At 27.1% G+C, this 20,247-nt stretch overlaps 1 protein-coding gene across 4 annotated transcripts; it reads right to left on the bottom strand.

Annotated features, from left to right (window-relative positions):
- Positions 1 to 80: 80 nt before the first annotated feature.
- Positions 81 to 19,724, bottom strand: Esp (Epidermal stripes and patches). Of its 4 annotated transcripts, XM_072890375.1 has the most exons (12): positions 19,551 to 19,724; positions 16,416 to 16,667; positions 8,266 to 8,432; positions 5,976 to 6,229; positions 5,351 to 5,552; positions 4,727 to 4,947; positions 4,362 to 4,533; positions 3,942 to 4,109; positions 3,606 to 3,767; positions 3,102 to 3,242; positions 2,880 to 3,025; positions 81 to 2,614 (listed from the first exon to the last, which is right to left on the bottom strand). In XM_072890375.1, exons 3-12 carry the CDS (start codon positions 8,429 to 8,431, stop codon positions 2,258 to 2,260), a joined length of 1,989 nt encoding a protein of 662 aa, XP_072746476.1. In that variant the 5' UTR covers position 8,432; positions 16,416 to 16,667; positions 19,551 to 19,724; the 3' UTR covers positions 81 to 2,257. The 4 variants fall into 4 exon arrangements, with proteins under 4 accessions (XP_072746476.1, XP_072746474.1, XP_072746477.1 ...); XM_072890373.1 differs by lacking the exon at positions 16,416 to 16,667 and having other exon boundaries at positions 19,551 to 19,722; XM_072890376.1 differs by lacking the exon at positions 16,416 to 16,667 and having other exon boundaries at positions 19,577 to 19,720.
- Positions 19,725 to 20,247: the final 523 nt, after the last annotated feature.

The raw sequence follows: 20,247 nt of genomic DNA, 5'->3' as shown, positions 1-20,247 counted from the left end.
TTTCTTGATCTTATTGAAGCTAATTGTGTATCTTTTAGTTCATATTGGAAATAGATTTGAAATAATTACAAAAATAAATGTATTATTATATCGTATAATTATTATCATATTTTAATCGATCTGGTGTAAGATAATTACTACAGAAAAATTGACAGATATAAGTGCATATTCTGTTTGCAAGTCAATTAAACAGATAAAACTTTTTCTCGATACACGATGTCAATTCATAGGCATTAGTAATTATTTAATACAAGCTTCCATAAATTTTTTTATAACGTACAAAATCACGCACGCGTACACAAACTATGTATTATGTATATAATATCTCTCTACATGTTAATACTAATACAAGCTTATTTTTCTTTGTCCTTTTCAGTAAAAATACAGTCTTTTTCGTACACACATAAATTTATTTAAATCGTTACATTTAATTTTATCTGAGAATTTTATTTATCTTAGATCGTTATATTTGTTTATATTTTTACTAATTTTGTTTACATGACATTGATTTCGGATTCACGATCGATCACGTTATTTATTTAGATCAATGTAATGTCGTAATAATTGTTTTGTATTAAATTTTCTATCACTGATAATGAGAGTAAAATCTTAAAGTTTTGGATCGAAAAACATTTGGTTGTTGTAACTTTTTATGTATTTATTAAATATATTTATCGCATGCCGTAATAACGGCTATTTTGTTCTGTTATTGGCCTTTTTGTAATTTTAATTTAATATAATTCTTTTTATTATTATATTATTATATTATATCATACATTATTTGAAAATTATTTTATTTTTTCAACTTATATAAAGAGTTAAATAACTTTATTCACATATAATTATAATTGATATAATTATAATAATTATAATATAATTACAATATAAAATTAATTACTTTTATAATGATATCGCTTTTAACAATTGTGTTAATTTTCTTCGAATTAATATTATTATTCTAATAGAAATTTTTCTAAAAAAAATATATTTTTGTAATAATGCAGGAATATAATAGAAATTTTGTGCCACATATGTGTTGCATAATATCTTAAATTATTTATATATTACAAATCTTCTTATTAAGTCGATTAAATTATAATAAAGATTAGGATGCGCTTGTGAATCATATTGATCCGATAAGAATATTTTAAAAATTCACGAAAAATCTGTTTTATATCACGGAGGAAGTTGTAATTCCGCCGGAAGACGAATATTTTTCGTCGATTATATACGCTAGACATTATTTACAAAATTATCACAGTATTGTTTAAACTTATTATACATATGTACACATGTACTTTCAAAACATGAAAAGTATTATTTTGCATGAAGTAGTAAATATATAAAAATGTACAATGCGATATTATCTCTTTCATACACTACGATCATACTATTCATATATCTCTTTCATGCATTGCAATCTTAAATAAGGACTTTAAATAAGCTGAAAATGCAAACTATCGATATGAGAATGTTATACAGATATCAGATTTATATATCTTCGCTTTGAGAAACTAAATAAATATTCTAAAATGACAAAAGAATCTACGAGAATATAAAGACGTCTAAAGACATTCTCTAGAATATTTTCGAACTATTCTAACAGTATCTCTCTTTTCGAAGTACATAATGGCAGCAGTATCATATATATATTATATATATTATATATATGTATATATTTATATGATATGTATATATATATATATATATATATATATATATATATATTTTTCGAAATATAAATATATATTCGAGATGTACAACAGTATTAGCCCTGCCTTTCTTCGTACTAATTGTAAGTACCAATTCCACTCTGTACGTACAAATCAAAATTGTTTCGTGTCTTTCCGTTAAAGTAGATGCGTTGAGTTGCATGTTTTTCTTTAACGTAAATTGAAGGTAAATCAACAATGTTTTCCATGTGCGCATTTCTTATTTCGACGGTGCTTCCTCTATCGCTGGATGTCAAATTGCGTGAATGCCCGAGTGTGAACGGCAAAAATAAAATATCTTTTAAATATCAGAAATTATTATATCGGACAATAAATTTTTGCTCGCATAAAATATCGTCGAACAACGGTATATTCAATATATAATTGCAGTTTCGCTGTCATGACGAAATTTATCAGTATTAGCCAAATTCTCGCGTATACTCATTAACTGACTGTTACCAGTTCAGATAGTTCTGACGAATACACATTTTTCGAAAATGCGAACGTATCAAAAATTCTAGCCATTGCGGCGTCTCATGTTGCTTCTATTTAATTTGCTTCGTGTAGCCCTTCTCCTTCAACAAGTCGTCTAACGATTCCTGGGTGTAATAAACAGTAAAATCTGTGGGTTCAACGCCTTCAAAAACGGCGTATACCGAGGGCTTTAGATTGTAAAAGAAGAGTGGCTGGCCTCTCGAGGCAAAGTCCTTTGTCAGAGTCTCGATGACCATAGCAGCCGTAAAGTCTGCACCGTAAATGTGCGAACAGTCGATCACTACAGGCATTGCAACACTTTCCGCGCGCCGGCTGTATTTGGTCACCAAATTGCGTACATAATCTACCGACGGGAAAATCAAGCAACGGTCCGGCGTCAACATCAAGTACTCAATGCCGTGAAGAGTCTGTCGGATAATAAGAGATAAAAATGATTAGTTAAATCGATTGTGAAAATAAAAATTGAGAAAATCTGAATTATCTGAAAATTGTAATAATGATATAGGAGAAATTAATTGTGTATTTCTATCTAATTTGTTACAAAAAAAAAATCATACAAGTAGGTGAAAAAAGTACGCAAGTTTGGCAAAATAAGAAATACTGAATTAAAATAAACACTAGCTAATACAAAGAATCGATTTCCCTATTTTTAAGAAAATTAAAAACAATTACCTTAAGTTTCTCCACGGATATTTTCGGTCTGGCGGCATGGTACAGAATGAAGAGAATATTTATTCCGACACCGCAGAGAATACCTATCTCTAATTGTAGCACCAAACATGCGATGAACGTGCCCATCCCCGGGATGAGATCTGATTCTGAAATACGAAGAAATAATTCGTTCGTGATGTCTGATTTGATATTCTTTTCACTTCTGTAAAAACATTTTCTTACTCTTCGTCCTCCACATTGGTCTCACGACTTTGACTTCAACCATAAAAATGACCGCGGCTATAATGATCGCAGCTAGAGCCGCACGTGGAATGAAACTAAAGTATGGGGTAAGGAACAGCAAAGCTAAAATTACTAATACACCTAAAAACAAAATATACATAAATATTACACATTGTACAAAGAATGAAAATTTATGTTAAATAATAATAATATCATAATTTATCTTATTGTTAAATAGAACGTGACAATATGGCTTATTTCTGTACGATAGTATAGATATATTATTAAAAAATTATTTTAATTTATTATTTAAATATTATTTGAAAATATGTTATTTAAAATCTTAACAATTGAGATGCAACAAATTTTGACAAAATACATACATCAATTTTGATAAAATACATATATCATATATGATGATCTTGTTTGGTCTCTCAATTTTAAATTTAATTCGCCAACGAAGGAAAAGTGCAATAATTAATAAAAGTCACAAGCGAAACTCACCAGTATAAATACCGCCCAGCGGTGTCCTGACACCGGAAGCGTTGTTTACCGCGCTTCTACTGAGAGATCCCGTACCCGGGAAAGCTTGCACAAAGGAATTTCCAATGTTCGACACACCGATCGCTATCAATTCTTGCGTAGCGTCTACTGCTTTTCCGTTAGCTGCAAAAAACATAATTCCGTAACAATTTTACAATCCTGTAATAAAATGAATTACTTCATTGTATAGCCGACGGAAATTTTTAAAAAAGAATTTGTCGCTTTATGATGTAAAGTCACATGGAACAGCGATAAGCAATTTTTAACTATGTGTATACTTTCTGATAAAATACTTACCAAAGGCCTTACAAATAGCGATATCTTCCATTAGAGAGATGAGCGGTATAACAAGAATACCACTACCTAAATTCCCGATCATATCGACAAACGTGAACGTCGTATTGCTATCTTTGATATATCCAAACGGTGGGACTTGTACAGCGGGCATACCTCCCGGTATATGGCCTGCAATGAAAATTTATGATTATTATATTATCCTATTATAATTTATATTATAATATTACAATATATTAAAAGATCTAATAATATAATAATTCATTTTTTTTAATGTACTTTTTAATATACTTTTTAATATAAATATGCATACATATATGCATATATATATATATATTTTTTTTTTTTCAATCGTAAAAATTTGACAGCACAGTTTGTCTTGTAAATGCACAAAACTTTTCAAAAAAATTTTGTATTACGTACCGATCAATTTGACAGGCGATTTGTCTTGGAAACTCCAGCCTAATAAACCACAAGCTACTACTAAAAGCGCATTTCGTGAAGTGCCGATTAACCAGATTAATTTATTCATGATGCGATGTTTTGTAGTACGAAGTTCTTCATTATCTGGACCAATTTTGCATGAGGCTAATAGCTGTAATTCAATATCGCATTATAAGAGATATATTATAAAGATAATAATATTAATATTAATATTAAATTAAGCTTTTTTATAAAATATTATTTGATAATAATTAATTAAGAAATTTCTTGTGTGTGTGTGGACATATGTTAATGATTTAATTGGTTTCTTTTCTCAAAACTTATCAAAAGTGTAAAAAAATTACCCTTAAAATTAACAGCAATGCTATGCAAGATGCTCCAAGAGTAGCATCCCAAGCTGATGTTTCGTGTATTAGTCCACCGATACTCTGCCACATTTCAATAAATTGAGAGCCCTTGGCAGAGATGCCAAGGATGTCTTTGACTTGTGATGTGACTATTATCAAAGCCACCGCTGACGTGAATCCAGAACTTACCGGCCCGGACACGAAATCTATCAGAAATCCTAAAAAATGGAATAAATTTTATTTTTTTTCTATCCATTTTACACTCCATGAAGTAAAGATACAAAATGTTTTTTAATGAAAAAAAAATATTTTAATGTCAAAATTAAATGCGATGTAAGTTGTCTTGCTTATGTTTAAAAATCAAACAATTAAAAATGCAACTGTTATATTTTTAAAAATATTTTTATTGTAAACTTGATTAAAAAAAACAGAGTAACTCGAAACTAGATAAAATCTTTTTAAGCTTTAGCTTTGTCAAATTACTATTCTTCTTCTAAACTTTAATATGCAGCAACAATTTCTTTTAGATACATTTTTTTAGATGAAATGTTTGATTATATTATACAATTTTTGATTCTCAAATTAAATTGATCTCATAAAATTATTAAAATTGACTCTTACCGAGACCAAATATACCCATTATTAACTCTACAATTCCAGTTACAAAGCACAACAGAATTGCATGTTGTACTGGAGAGTCCAAATGAGATATCGTTTGATAAGTCAACAGAGAAATTATAGCAGTAGGTCCCATGGGTATATCTTTGCAGGATCCAAAAATTACGTAAATGAAACAACCCAGAAAACTTCCATACAAACCGTACTGAAATCAAAAATGATATATGTATATATAGACGGGAATATGTGAGAAATTATCAGTCAATATTTTTATGGCAAGATTGGAAATTATCTTTTAACTTTACAATACTATATTTTTGTGAGCTTTAAGTTTTTATTAAAATAAAATTTAAATAAAATTACTAAAAGTTTAATAAAATATAAATAAAACTAAAAAGCACGATTTTGTATATTACTCATTTGTTTCTATTTAGAATTAATTTGTGAAAAATCATTATGTTTAATCATGCATTTTTTTTGAAAATTATTGGCGCTTTGATTGTTGCTATCAATTTTAAATTAGTCTAGAAAGAATATTAAGTCTATTATATCAATGTAATGTCCCGATATAATCTTTATGTAACTTTTGTAAATTATTAAACGAGCATTAAATGTCTCTTTTACGTACCTCGGGCGGTAAGCCGGCGACGTTCGAATACGCTAGTGACTGAGGAATAACGGTGAGACCCACGGTAATTCCAGCCACTAGATCTCCGAGCGCATCTTGACTGTTATACCTTGGCAGCCAGCTCAAGACCGGCAATCTCTTGTAAAGGGTTTTCCTCGTACATATGGCCCTGGCACGCCGCCTTGTATATTGCAACGCCGATTTTAAAAGACCTTCCTTCTGCTTGACCTCATCATCTCCTGGCTCTTCGATCACTGTGTTTACGTAGCAAGCAAAAATAATTATATATAAATAATATAATCACATGCATGTGTTTGTATATATAATGAATATAAGAAATGTAATAGTAAAATATATATATTTTTTTAAATTATTTTCGATTTTAAATTAGTACTCTAATTTTAATTTGCATCTCTGATATTTCTTCTTAAACTTAATAACAATATGCAGAATACAAGTTTAGTTCTTATCTATATTCCTCAAGTATATCATATATATAATATATAAATTTATTTTTACATATATAATGATAATCTTATCATTATTGAGAGATTTTATCAGAATCAAAATATTTTTTTATTCATCAACTCATTTAGCGTTGTTTAATCTACTTATATATTTTTCCTATTATTTATTTTTTGAATTATATGACATTTCCAAGTTTATTTTTCATATAAGTAGTCATTATTTAAATCAAATTCTATAAAATTGTATCATATTAAGAAAGCATGCTTTTTTTGAACGATTATAATGACAGCCTGCAAATCATTTTTATCCTTTTTTTAATCATTATTTGCGTCATAATGTTTTGACTTATTTTGGAAATAAATAAGAATAATCTAAAAACCAGTTGCTTAAATTTCATCACAATTCGTAACTTCCATGTATTCAATACAGGGATTTGCATCTGTCATATCATGCAATCCGTCACGTTAACTCATAAATAATTTCGTGTATGCGAAAATGCAACGTGACAAGCGAGTGGCAAGGACAGAATTCTCATATGTTGCACACGGACATTGTGTTAAATTTATTATCTCGCCAAGCAAAGGCATATATGAAGAAGAAGAAAAAATATACCGTGTTCTTCCAGACACGTGCCAAGACGTATCTTTAATAAAGTACGTCCGCTTTTCCGAAGGCCGATTTTGCGTTCATCGCGCCAAGGAAGGCGAACCAGTTTCGCGAAATAAAATCATTGACGATATGCGTAAATTGTAAAATTACTTTGCCATAATCTTGCGTTTGCTAACGTCACCAAATGTGTCTCGCAAAAACTTGGCGAAACTTCTTTAATTTTCTCTTTTTAGTTTTTTATGTGCAGAATATTTTATATAAGACACGCATGTCAAATGTAAAATATTTCTTAAAAAACAAAATAAGCAGTGAAATAATTGATAATGCTTGATAAGTTTTCGACTCTTACGTAAAATTAAGATCCTTAAATATTACATAAACAAAGACCACAATCTGATATAATAATTTATCTTTTTATCAGTTTCTTATTTTATTTTTATTAATTTATTATTAATTTATGTTACAACATTTTTTATCAAATATCTAACACGATATTAGAACTGAAATAATTATTATCAGCTTGTTTTAAACTTGAAATAGATTATCAACGAAATTTTATCAAGCTTAAAATGTTTTATTTGTGTATTAATATTGTACAATATACTTAACGAATTGAGAAAGTTGTCCATATAATGTCAAATAAAGAAAAATCGTGATACCGTAACTTCGGAGCCACGCAATGCCAGAGTCAATATCACTAATGTTTTTATAGAAATAGAATCAAATCAATATTTATTGTTTTTTTGCGTAACAAGCAAGTTAAAAAAAAAAAAATATATATATATATATATGTATATATAGTGAATACAATAAACTTGAAATGTATTTTTTCAACATTTTTTTTATAATCTGCATTTTAACATATATTTTAAAGTATAAATTGACAAAAATTTTTGCATTATTATCACGTGTATACATAAAATATTATTAATTACACACAAGATTTTAATCGATGATAAATTACTAATGCATATTTGTCCGACAGGTCATTGAATTTTGATAGATACTTACTTTTACGGCATCCTCGCCGTGCATGCAAAAATCAAATTGATTTATAGTACGATTTTTATTGAATAGAGAGAACGTATGTGCTCACATATACAAATATACAAGCATTTTTTCTCGTGTGTCCACTCTATAGTTTAGCTTAGCCAAAAATATGTTATGGTTTCGCCATAACATTTGCATGTATACGTAATCACTTGAAACTTACAGATAAAATCCGAGGAACCCTGTACGTCTCGATGGTTTCCGTGTGAATTGTGAAAAGATTGATACGAGTGAATGAGATCCACATTGTTGGTAGATTCACTTAAGCCATGATTCACATAGCCCTCCAACCTTTGTCCGCTGTCTATTGAATTGTTATTGTTTTTCATTCTGAAAAAATAAAAAATACAAATTTAGTAGACTCAATATATTTTATATATATAAAATTTAACCAATCAAACAGCAATTGAGTGGCGGATGCTCAACAATTCAATTTTTCCATTCGCTATTACATAGTAATGTAATATATGATAATATATACATAAAATAAAATTATTTATATAGATTATTTACAAGAGAATAAGGAAAATCAAAATAAGATTACACAGAACATTATTTTATATATAAATGGAAATTAATTTACTTGTTATAAAAAATAAAATTTTCGTATATTTGCGCTTTTCAACAGACCAAAATTTTCAGTTGCTACTAAAATAATCGTAACATGCACTAACGCATGATACTTCGATTGTTAGTTAAGCTGATTGGAGATAATATTTACGAATGGAAAAGATAGATCACGAGTTTATTATTTCACTTAACCGTGAACTGTGTGCTAATTGCTGTCAAGGCGATGCTACTGTCACGAGAGTGTCTTTTTAATTTCCCTTCCTTTTCATTAGAGGAATAACACAGTATAAAAATATTACCATATTATAAATGGGATGGAGATGTGATTCATTGCATTTGTTATCTAAACATTTATTAAGTTCAATTAAATCAGTTTTTAACTGAGTTTTTAATGTAATTTAAATATAATTTGTTACTATAACTATACTGAAAAATATTATCTTAAATAAATGAATCGATATGTATTCTATTCTATTAAAATATAACAAACTAACTGAGTAAATTGCATAATTAATGTAACATATCTACATCGATTCAGTAATTATAAATATTAATTTAATTCTATTGACAAAATTTTTACTATATAAATATTTTATTTGTTTAATTTTTCCCACAATATTTGTTTAAATAAAATATAATTTTTTATTTACCTAAATTGCTTTTTCTTTTGTCAGTATAAAATCACTAGTTCTTTTTCGCTAGCATCACTTAAATGTAACACGTACAACCCGAATGCAGCTCTCGATTCACCAACTACGTTACGTGAGCGCAGTTATCGTAATGGCTAGTGCCCCTATTTTATGTAAAATACGCAGTTTCATAACTTTTTTAAACCTTCCTGGGCACAGATCAATATTACTTTCCAACTACGAGAGGTTCAGGCGTGTATTTGTACATTTGGCCACCATTTATGATCTTCTTGTTATTAAAAATTAAAAATTAAAACCTTTCTTTATTTAATTTTTAATCTAATTTTCTTATGTTATCCATTTAAAGCCATAAGGAAATTACCATTTCATTATTTATATGCGTTGAATTTCAAGATATATGTAAAAGATTTTCCGAAATAATAATACATTTGTAGTTTGTTTTTTCTAATTTTTTAAAGTGTTTTAATTTTAATTTTTGTTAAATCGATGATAAAATGTTTATAGTTAATTTATTTTTTCCTCTTGTAATCGAAATTCTTAATAGTGTATTTTTTGTCATAGAAAAATTTGCTTAATAAAATGATTTAAGTTATTATCGTATAGCAATATCTTATTTTATTAAAATTTTGTAAATGTAATATTTACGATAGAGTAAAAGATAACTCACATAAAAATTACCAATCAAAATATATTTCGACCTTAAAATTATACTAATTATCGCTATTAATCACAATAAATGTAATCAACCAATAAATTTTATTTTTTAATATGCTTTTCTATTTTTCATTTCTATATTCTGAAATCGATAATCAGATAAATCGTTTTCTAATTTAATCTAAATTTCGATAAAACATCTTCAAGTTCAACAAAATTATCTTTAAAAAAGACGCTACATTTTATTAAAATAAATTAAGATAAAATATATCATTGCATATATACAAAGCAGAGTATGCCAATTAAAACAGTTACATTTGATTGTCGATAGAACTAGCAATTACTATAAGTGGGATCGACTGAATGGCATCATTCTATCTGGTTAATTGTATCACCAATATTGACTTTTGTTTACAAGTTGCATTTTTTAAAAGTCGAAAAAGTCTATTGTACATGCAATGATAGTTCATGTGTATAATATTTTTTGCAGTGATATTTATTTTGCGAAATTTTCCTTGCGTTTTTTTCTATTTCTTTATCCGGCGATATATTAGAAAATTACGAGAAAAATGACAGTTTAATTGTGATTGCTCAAGTATTGTAAACATTAAGAAATATATCAGAAACTCTTACAGTTTGTTCGCATTAATCGCAGATATGAAATGTATGACTCACACATACATGTACGTATATACATATATTTTAATAATTGGAACAATCTTAAAAAAATATTTTTTTGCGTTGAATTATTTCTAAAAAAGTGATAATTCTAATAAGAAAGGCTGCTATTAGTAATTTGTAACTCAAATTATTATATTATAATATAATACAATTTGCAATGGATACTAAAATTAAAACAATTGATGAAAATCATAAACCTTGGAAACAATATTGAGCTTCTACATCTTTCGCGTACAAATATGATATTCATAACCATATACCATTGTTTTATTTATATATTTCAAAGAAATGTGTAATTCAAAGATGATTAATTATTTTCAGGCTACTGATCAAAGCCAAGAAAGAAAAAAAATAATGTCAAAACTGTTTCCTTGTCATGTTAATAATTTGTTAATGTTTGTCTATATATGATAAATGCAGTAGAAAAATGTTATGTCTATATATTTTTTTACTGCATTTATCATTATTATAATCATTTATTATATAGATAATTATATGATATTAAAAATGCGGTCATTGAGAGAATTACATCATTGTTTGAGATAGATAAAAAAGAGTTTCTACAATGATATAGTATATATATATATATATATTTTAACTCACCAATTAACAATACCAATAGCTATAATTTTAATTTTTTGAAATGACGTATCAACAAGAAATTTTTCTTTTAAAATAATAGTAAATAAATTATGAATTTTGATTTTCTTCTTATTTTTAATATCTTAAATGCTATTAATTTTTCTTTGTGTGTGCACTTGTTATATTTTAAATGCAGATAATCTGCATAGATTATATTATCGTGAATATTTTGGCAAATGTATGTGTGTGATACATATTAATAAATATGTATTATAACGCGCGCGCGGTGGTACACGTTCGCCAAAATATGCAATTTATCGCACAAATTCTGAATCACTTGTTGAAGTTTGTTTTATAAACATGCATTGTTCGGTTGACACGCTATGTCTTCCTGAATGTATATCTGCATTATCTAGCTCTTGTTGCATTAATAAGCATTAGTCGAATCAGCTTATTTACAAGAGGAAAGATCATTAATTGATAAAAGCATGATGCATAACATGTATATTAGATCATTTATCATTTTGACAGTGACATTCTCTTATATCAAGGTCTACCGAAGTTTATACGAATTGGAGTAGATGCATATATAATAAATTAGGATCGTACACGATATCAAAGATTAAATAAACAGCGAATGGATAAATTGACTTTAGATTGTGCAAATTGATAGAAGATTAATTATTATCGGCTCTGCATTAACTATTATCGATGAAGATACGCGAATTGCAATTCTTTGCGAGAGTCAATCGCGAATCAATCACAGGAAACTGTCATCTAAAATCGTTGATCAAGCTTTCCTATCGCGAAAAGTAAGCGGTTGTCGCAAAGAGATAAGTATCAGCAGTTCGTGAAGAAATTTACAAGCAATCAAATTATATGCGTTCCATTGAAAATGGAATTAATTGACTGAAGAATAGACTAGTGATTGGAAGTATATTTGGAAATGTTTTATTTTATTTAATATATAAGATCGACTTTGCTCATAATTTCCATAATTATTGTGATCTCATTATTTTAATCAAACGCTACTAACATTAAACAGAAGGATAATTGTTCACTTTTTTTCTTGCAAATAAATTTATACTTTTATTGTATATATATTATGCGTATATACATTTATTAAATATATGACATAATATTATTACAGATTCGTAATTATGAAAACCAGAGATGTGCAAAATGGGTGTCCAAATTTATTTGAAATAGAAAATGCAAAATAGTTGCAACATTTCAATTTAAAAATGCAAAATACAAAATAATTCTTAAACATCCATTTAAAATAGGAAATGAAAAATAGACATTTTTAAAATGGTTTTTTAAAATAAAAATAACTTTTTAAATATTTATATTCTTATATTTATTTATATTTAAATTCTTATTCTTATTATATCTATCTATTAAATTAGATTAGCTTTTATACTATCCCTTCTTATTTTTTACGTGAAATTAGATCTGTATTACTGCATGATATACGATTGCATGAATGGGTGACAATAGCTTGGTTATACACACAATGACTAAATTACTAAATATTTAATCTAGGATTTATATTACAATAAAGTGCAATATAATGTTACATAAATATCCTTTTATTGATATTTATAACTAATATTATCGATATCTCGATTAATTTTTGAATTTGCAAAAAAAATTTATTTGAAATAGAAAATGGATAATGAAAACTATTGAAATGGAAATGTAAAATGGCTTTTGAAAACATGTATTTTAAATGCAAAATACAAAATAGAGATTTTACATTTTACATTTCCATTTTAAATACATTTATTTCAAATAATGCACATCTCCGATGAAGACTTATTCTACATCTTAGTATCTTCATATTTTTATTTTATTTATATTCATTATCAAGCTTTTTAGAAAGTTTTCACATTTAAAACGATTTTTTCAATTGAACCTATAATTTTATAGTTATTTTTTTATAACAAATAGAAAAAAAGTTGTACATCTTTAAAATTTGTAAAATTTTACTTTTAAACTCAATTATCAAGATGATTTTTAAAACAATTCAGAAATTGAAATAAATTATATTAATCTTTTTTTACATTTTTTAATAAAAATTTTCATTTCAATGGGTTTCATAGTTGTAGAAATATAAAGATTAAAGCGAATATAATAAATATTGCACTCACTTAGGTGGTTGCTAAGAACTTGGTTTAAAGAAGATCCGTTTTGCTGTCAAAGATGATCCTTGCAAGAAGAAAAAAATCACAAAGTGCAGTTTTTTCTCGAGAAACTTGAATTTCACGTTCAATCCCGAGAATAATTCTCTCTGCTAGCTCGAAACATCGTGTCTCGTCAAAGCGGTAATTTTCAATGCAAAGAAAAAAAAGCATTCGCTTTGAATGTTTTTTTGCAAATTACAAGAAATGTTTGTAATTTCCGGTTCTCTTTTTATTTTTACAATTTTCTTTCGATTCCCTCTCCGACTATTATTGTTATTACTAATTTATATTCACAGAAAGCGTTGTAAACAAAACGCGAAATTAAGAAGATGCTTTCAACAGATCTACAGTGAATATATATTTATATATCACGCGGGGGTATGAGAGATTTTAGACCGGTTTTCGCGGCGTAATGGCGAAACTGAGTTGGAGTCGACGCGCGGCCGGCCATTTAAACACGTCGTGGTTCACGAATGGGGCGAACTCCCTCTCTTCTGAACGACCTCAGCCTCCCCCGCGATGACGTGGAGAACACAGTAATCGTCACATGATGACTCGGTCGTGGCTTTAGTCGCCAAGAATTAGATTCGATCGCCTATCACGTGCTAACGATGTCATGTATCCCTCTGTCTAGAATATTCTAACATTTCAAGTTCACCGTTTATTTACCGAAACCCCCGACCACCTGTTCTAAGTCTTGCTTAGTCTCGTGAGTTCTTCTATTGTTCAGGTAATCTGTATCACTGACCGCATTGGTATGTATAGTTAAACAATGAGATAACAATGCTTTTGAATAATATATCCGCTGCGCTTCTAAAGTATTCATTACATAATCGTAAAAAATATAACGATAAGTCTGAATTCTCATATTGTAGTCATTTGTAAAATCTTCCTTTCAATCCATATATAATTCGATAGTACATAATCTGTGTATTCTTGAGTGCTTAATTGTTGCAAAATATTAGCGGATGTCTTATCACACATTTTTTTCTCGATTAAATAGACAGAGATGCTGCTATTCATGATTGATACATAGATACATGAATTAATATATCAACCTGTATTTTTGTGCATTACGAGAAAAATATATTTAAATGTTAATAAAGAAAGTGATATAATTAGCTGGACTTTACTTTAAATCTAATCAAAATGGATCTTTTTTATTTATCTTATTTCCTTATTGATTTTGATCAAAATTGTTGGCTCAGTACAGTTGTTGTCTGTAATAATTGAAGTAAAAATTTATTAGAATAAAAGTTAATAATTAAAACAAAATTTTGCGTGTCGTAAATAATTAATATTTATCATAAAATTATGTTGAATGACAAACACTATTGTCTAGAGTTTAGATTTTTAATTTTCCTGTATCCTGGTTTTGACATCTCGTATCTGTATTAGTCGATGATAACAGTTGAGATTATATCATCTCTTTGTCATTAAATACTGAATCTGACGAGACAAAAGTATATTGACTTAAGAAATTCATCACGTAGATGTGACAAACATGAAAACTATAACGCAATAAGTTGTAACTAATTGGAGACGCTTTATTCTATATTTCATTCAATACTTCAAACATTTTATGCAATGATATATTGTTGTGATACTATTTTTTAAAGTTTCTCAATATATAACTGAATTACAAAATTTCTTATATCTTGGAAGTTATCAATATTTAGATAAGACATCCTTATCCAGGTTTAGCCACTGACGGTAAACGATTACAATTAGGCCAGATATTGACGCTCATATCATCGATAAAGTTAGTTGACAATGTAAATAAATTGTTCAGCGATAATATAAACTATATACAAATTGTTTTCGCATTTCTTACGTTACGTTTCTCTCTTTTAGGCTAACATGTTTTTGTCTTGCTAATCTAATAAAGATAGAGAAATAATGTACAATCTAATCTCAGATATAAAAAGTAAAATACCTATCAAAATCAGATCAAAATAAAAATCTGAAAATAGCCACTATTCAAAAAGGTTTCGGATAAATTTACTATTTAAAATTATTGTGCTGTTTTTTTTGTAGAATAATATTTTATATTAATTGTAAGTGTATTTATTTTTTATATAAATTTATTTTTTAATTCTATTAATTAACTATATAATTTTATTAATTTCTAATTTATTATATTTATTTATTGCGATTAATTAAAATAATTTTGAAATAATCTCGATTTTTAAAAGATCCAGTTTAGATATTAGCTTAATTATATATAATTATTATCTTGATTATTACCTTAATTATATATAATAATATATATAGTTTATTATATAGTGTGCCTACGCGTCTTATATTTTTATAATTTTGTTAATTAATTACATTTTTATATAATACCAGTTGTCTGGAATGTTGTAATAAGTTGAGAATCCCTGATGTAATATTTTTGTGATGTATTATTTTAACGAAATGATTAATCGTTCAGTTAAAATTTTTCCGTATCCCTAATCAACTGTTCATTACAATAAATATTGACACTACACTCATAAATCATCATTATTGATCATATGGGTTCCGCGTGATTAACGCTCGTTAAATGTATGCATACTTAATATTTGAATGCTGATATTCAATTAAAATAGGTATTATTTGTAACTTATTCGACGGCTTGTTAACTTGTTATGCTTCAAGTTTTTGTAAAAAAAAAAGTTACTACAAAATTTTTCATGTAAATCAACGTTTCAAATAAACGTTTCACTTTCATCGATACAATAAATTTTCTTAGACTCATTATTCAAGAGATATATAAGCTATATAATCTTTGGATTTATTATCTTACTAGAAATCGAAACTTTTCGAAACTTTCTTATTTTCTATTAAAATTCAAGCATTTTTTCGAAAAATTATTCTTCTTGAAAGAATAGCAAATTGAATTGCATGAAAAATGATTAAAAATTGTAAAATTCTAAATTTTAGAAGAAGCTAAATATATATATTGAGAACCGCTGCTAGTTGCTATATCAATTTCATTAAATATTTACACTTATGCAATTATATGAATGTCCCGTGACTGGTCCCGTGCGGAGGCATACGTTCTTCAGTCATTTTCGCACGCACACCAGCAATGAGAATTCAAGGTAATCTCGTTGTTTTGCGGCATTTTAATCCGTCACGTGCTTTTAGTTGATCTACCAATCTGATAACACAAGTCGTGCCAGAGTACTTTGCCGGTTCGACAATAAATTCATATCGAATCGACCCATTTAGAGATACGGAGATTGTTAGACACAGAGCTGAAATTGAGTACCAGTTAAATAGTACACCATTTTTCCAGACATTTCTTCATTTCTTCATTTTTAATCAGTTGTTGTTTTATTATATATATTGTTATATATCTTATCATTAAATATATACATATATCTCTCACATTTTATTTTACTTTTTAAAAATATAATTAAAGTACTTAAAAGTGATCAGTTTAATAATGATAGACATTGAAGAAAACAAAGACAGATAAAAATCAATGAAGTTAAAGAAATGAAATCACGTTTTTTCTCTTAATTTTACTCTAAAGGTCGATATAAAGTTATCATGAAAGATGATGAAAAAAAGACATTATTATTTATTTAAATGTTAAAATTCTTACATGAAAAATTGTAGAGAAAAATTTTTTATCGCACTTTTCAATAAAATTAAATCAGGACTACGTCTGTAAATAAATACTTTGATATAAAGTTACACATATACTCTTATCAATACACAACTATCAGTTCTTCTTGTCTACAATTTAGGTTCTTGGATCAATTTACGCAATTATGGACCCTGTCGATTATTCTAATATTTTATGACTCATCCTTATCAACTTATTAAACACGAGAAAGTTGACGTAACGAGTACCTTTAAGCGAAAGCACGTGCTCCAAATTTTACGCATAAACAGCGATTAAGCCGACCGCCTTGGAATCTAATGCGTCACACAAACAATGTAATAACACGATTCTTCAAAGATATTCTGCATAATAATTACGAAAGCTGTTCTTTAAATTGTTAATTAAACAATGACATTATTCGTAAACAATGATATTACTCGTAAGTTCCTGAACAAAGTCCTCTTCTAACATTTTTAACGACAAATACTTTTACAAGATTCTTGCGACAAAAGTCGTCGCAATACTTTTGTAAAGTCGTCACATGTTGTTACGACTTTTGTCGCAAAAATTTTGCAAGATAATCTTGATCTTTGATAAACTTCCAATTTTATTATTTATTGATATTCTTAAAATTGACATTTTATTAAAATTGTCATCCAATTTTCATTATTACACAATTTAATATAAAATCAATATATTATAAAAAAAATGTTACATATGTTTGATAATTGCAGCCTTGAATTCGACATATCTATCGGTATCTTGCGGTACCACTTCGTTTTATACGCAACAATTTTTAACCGCAGATTTGCGCAACGCGATGCAAAAAAAAAACAATCGTCAGCCATCCGTGGATAAATTTTCCTAATGTGGAATAAAACGAGTAAAAACATTCATTCTGTCGACGACTGATTAAAATTAAATAAACCGTCATGACTAATTAAATCGTGTTTTAATGGTTTTATTCGTTTATCTGTAATCAAGTCAAGATTTAAATGCCATTTATTAGATGGAAAATGGGCAATCCCCAAGAGTAATATCATTATTCATAAATAATATCATTATTTAATTTTTCTAAAGAACAGTTTCCTAATACACTATATGCGCGTCGTACTAAAAAAACCTACATGAAGGAAGACAATAATTTTAATAATGATCATGACATTGAAGATATCACGATGTATTGCATGTTCAATCTCACTTGTGTACTATTTGAACACGAAATTGTCATGCGATTATTTTTAATAATAAGCGACTATATTTATTTTTTTACGAAGTTTATATTACTTTAATAAAGATATAACATATCTTTTTTTATGATTATATAAACACATTTTATGGTTATATCGCTTTTTTATGATTACTATTTTACTCATTATTTTAACATAAAAATATATTATTCTGTAAATAATTTTTTACTCATTTTTATTTTTTGACAATATAGCCTGTTTGTGCGTGTACGTTTGCGGAACACTTGAAAATATTAATATATTTTTTCCGCAATTTATTTTACGATCACGTATTATTTTAATAAAAATATCGTCATGTGAATAATTTTCTACTAACATGTATGACACCTATACATAATAGCTTACTAAGTTATATTGTTTTCATAAAATATCAATTCATAGGGTCATAGACAATGCTTCTTTCATAACTCTAATGATGTGGTTGAAATGTCAATAGTTTTGATTTACAGCATTATCGATGCGTTTACTAATGATTTACGATGCGGTCAAACGTTGGTAATTTATGAACTAAATTCTTATAAACAGGAATCTAAAAAATCGGAAGAATACAATAAATAACTAAATATACATTATTTTTAAACCAAATATAGAAATTGCTAAAAGTGTAAATTTGAAAAGGAAACTTTTTAAAAATATCAGAGATGTACAAAAACTCGTGATAAAATCTACAAATCATACCGAGGTTGTTAGAGAAATATATTTAAAAAAAAATAATTTTCATAATCATATAATTTTCATTCGTCAATACAATGATAACAAATTAAAATTGTTATCATTGTAATTTTATAAAATAAAGTCAATTTTATTGTTTAATCATGTACACATTAATAAATATATATCAAAGAATACAAGAATATATATATATATATATATATATATATATATATATATAATATTTATATTTATATGTCTCTCTAAATTTATAAATGTTATTAAAATTTAGAATTATTATCTCTAAATTATTATTATCAAATTTTGAATAATAATTTATGAAAATTTTGTATTCTTCCAAACTCAACAGAACTTACAATTAGAGGAATTCATTTTTTCACCTTATTTTGAATTTTATGTACCTAATGGAATATCTCGATTATTTATTACTCGATTATTTACAAATTGGGAAGAAAACATAGAATATATTACGTTATCCTAAAATTTTTGTATCAAATATGTTGTCAGATGGTAAATGCACATTTTATTTGATGTAAAAATAATGCTTTGATGTCCAAATGACGTCATTCGACGGTAGAATGACGTTCGCTTGCTACCTGAGTTACCTGTCTTACAAGAAGAAATGACGTACAGTAAAACGCACTTGTATCACTCGCGAATTTCATTGGCACGACCTACGCACAGCACATTCACTTTTTGATTAGGAGCGAAATATGTCCACCTTTATGTCACAAAATCATGTCGCTAACTAATGTCTTTGTTTACATTTTATACTGTTTCGAAGCAGGTATGCTTCAAAATATACGTGTTTATGTGCTTGACCTATGTAGCTATACAAAATATATTATAGCATAACAACGCAAAGAAATGTCTCACTTTCTCTTTATTATTACTATTATGCATCAGTTTGGTATTATCGATCATGAGTATATAAAAGAGAAATAGTCTTTTAAATAATATGAATAAAATATATAGTAGAATAAATTCAAGATTTTAAATAAAAACAAAATTCCATGATTTGCTTTATCAAATATTTTTACGAATAATTTTTGCATGAATAACAATAATTAAGACTTTTAAATTGTTCTTTTGATTTTATATTGAACATTCATAAAAAATTACAATTTTTTATAAGAAAATGAATCGTAATAACATAATATATTATCGATTATTCTTTTAATTCAACATTTTTTATGTATTCCTTATTATGTTTTTTTAGATTTGCTTTGATCATGCAGTTACTCACAATTCTTATATTTTTTATTTTTTTGTTATATTCTTTATTTCTTATTTTGTATTATT

This window comes from Anoplolepis gracilipes, chromosome 4, assembly GCF_047496725.1.
Source record: "Anoplolepis gracilipes chromosome 4, ASM4749672v1, whole genome shotgun sequence".
Classification (NCBI taxonomy): Eukaryota; Metazoa; Arthropoda; class Insecta; order Hymenoptera; family Formicidae; genus Anoplolepis; species Anoplolepis gracilipes.
This window is presented reverse-complemented; position numbering and strand designations above follow the sequence as displayed.

What these genes read in the sequence shown, in the direction of transcription:
- Esp (XM_072890375.1), bottom strand. Translation starts at nt 8,431, where the DNA reads ATGAAAAACAATAACAATTCAATAGACAGCGGACAAAGGTTGGAGGGC. An exon ending in AATGGGTATATTTGGTCTCG is followed by an intron (nt 4,948 to 5,350) that starts GTAAGAGTCAAT and finishes TCCATTTTTTAG; the next exon opens with GATTTCTGATAGATTTCGTG. An exon ending in ACCAATGTGGAGGACGAAGA is followed by an intron (nt 3,026 to 3,101) that starts GTAAGAAAATGT and finishes TTCGTATTTCAG; the next exon opens with AATCAGATCTCATCCCGGGG.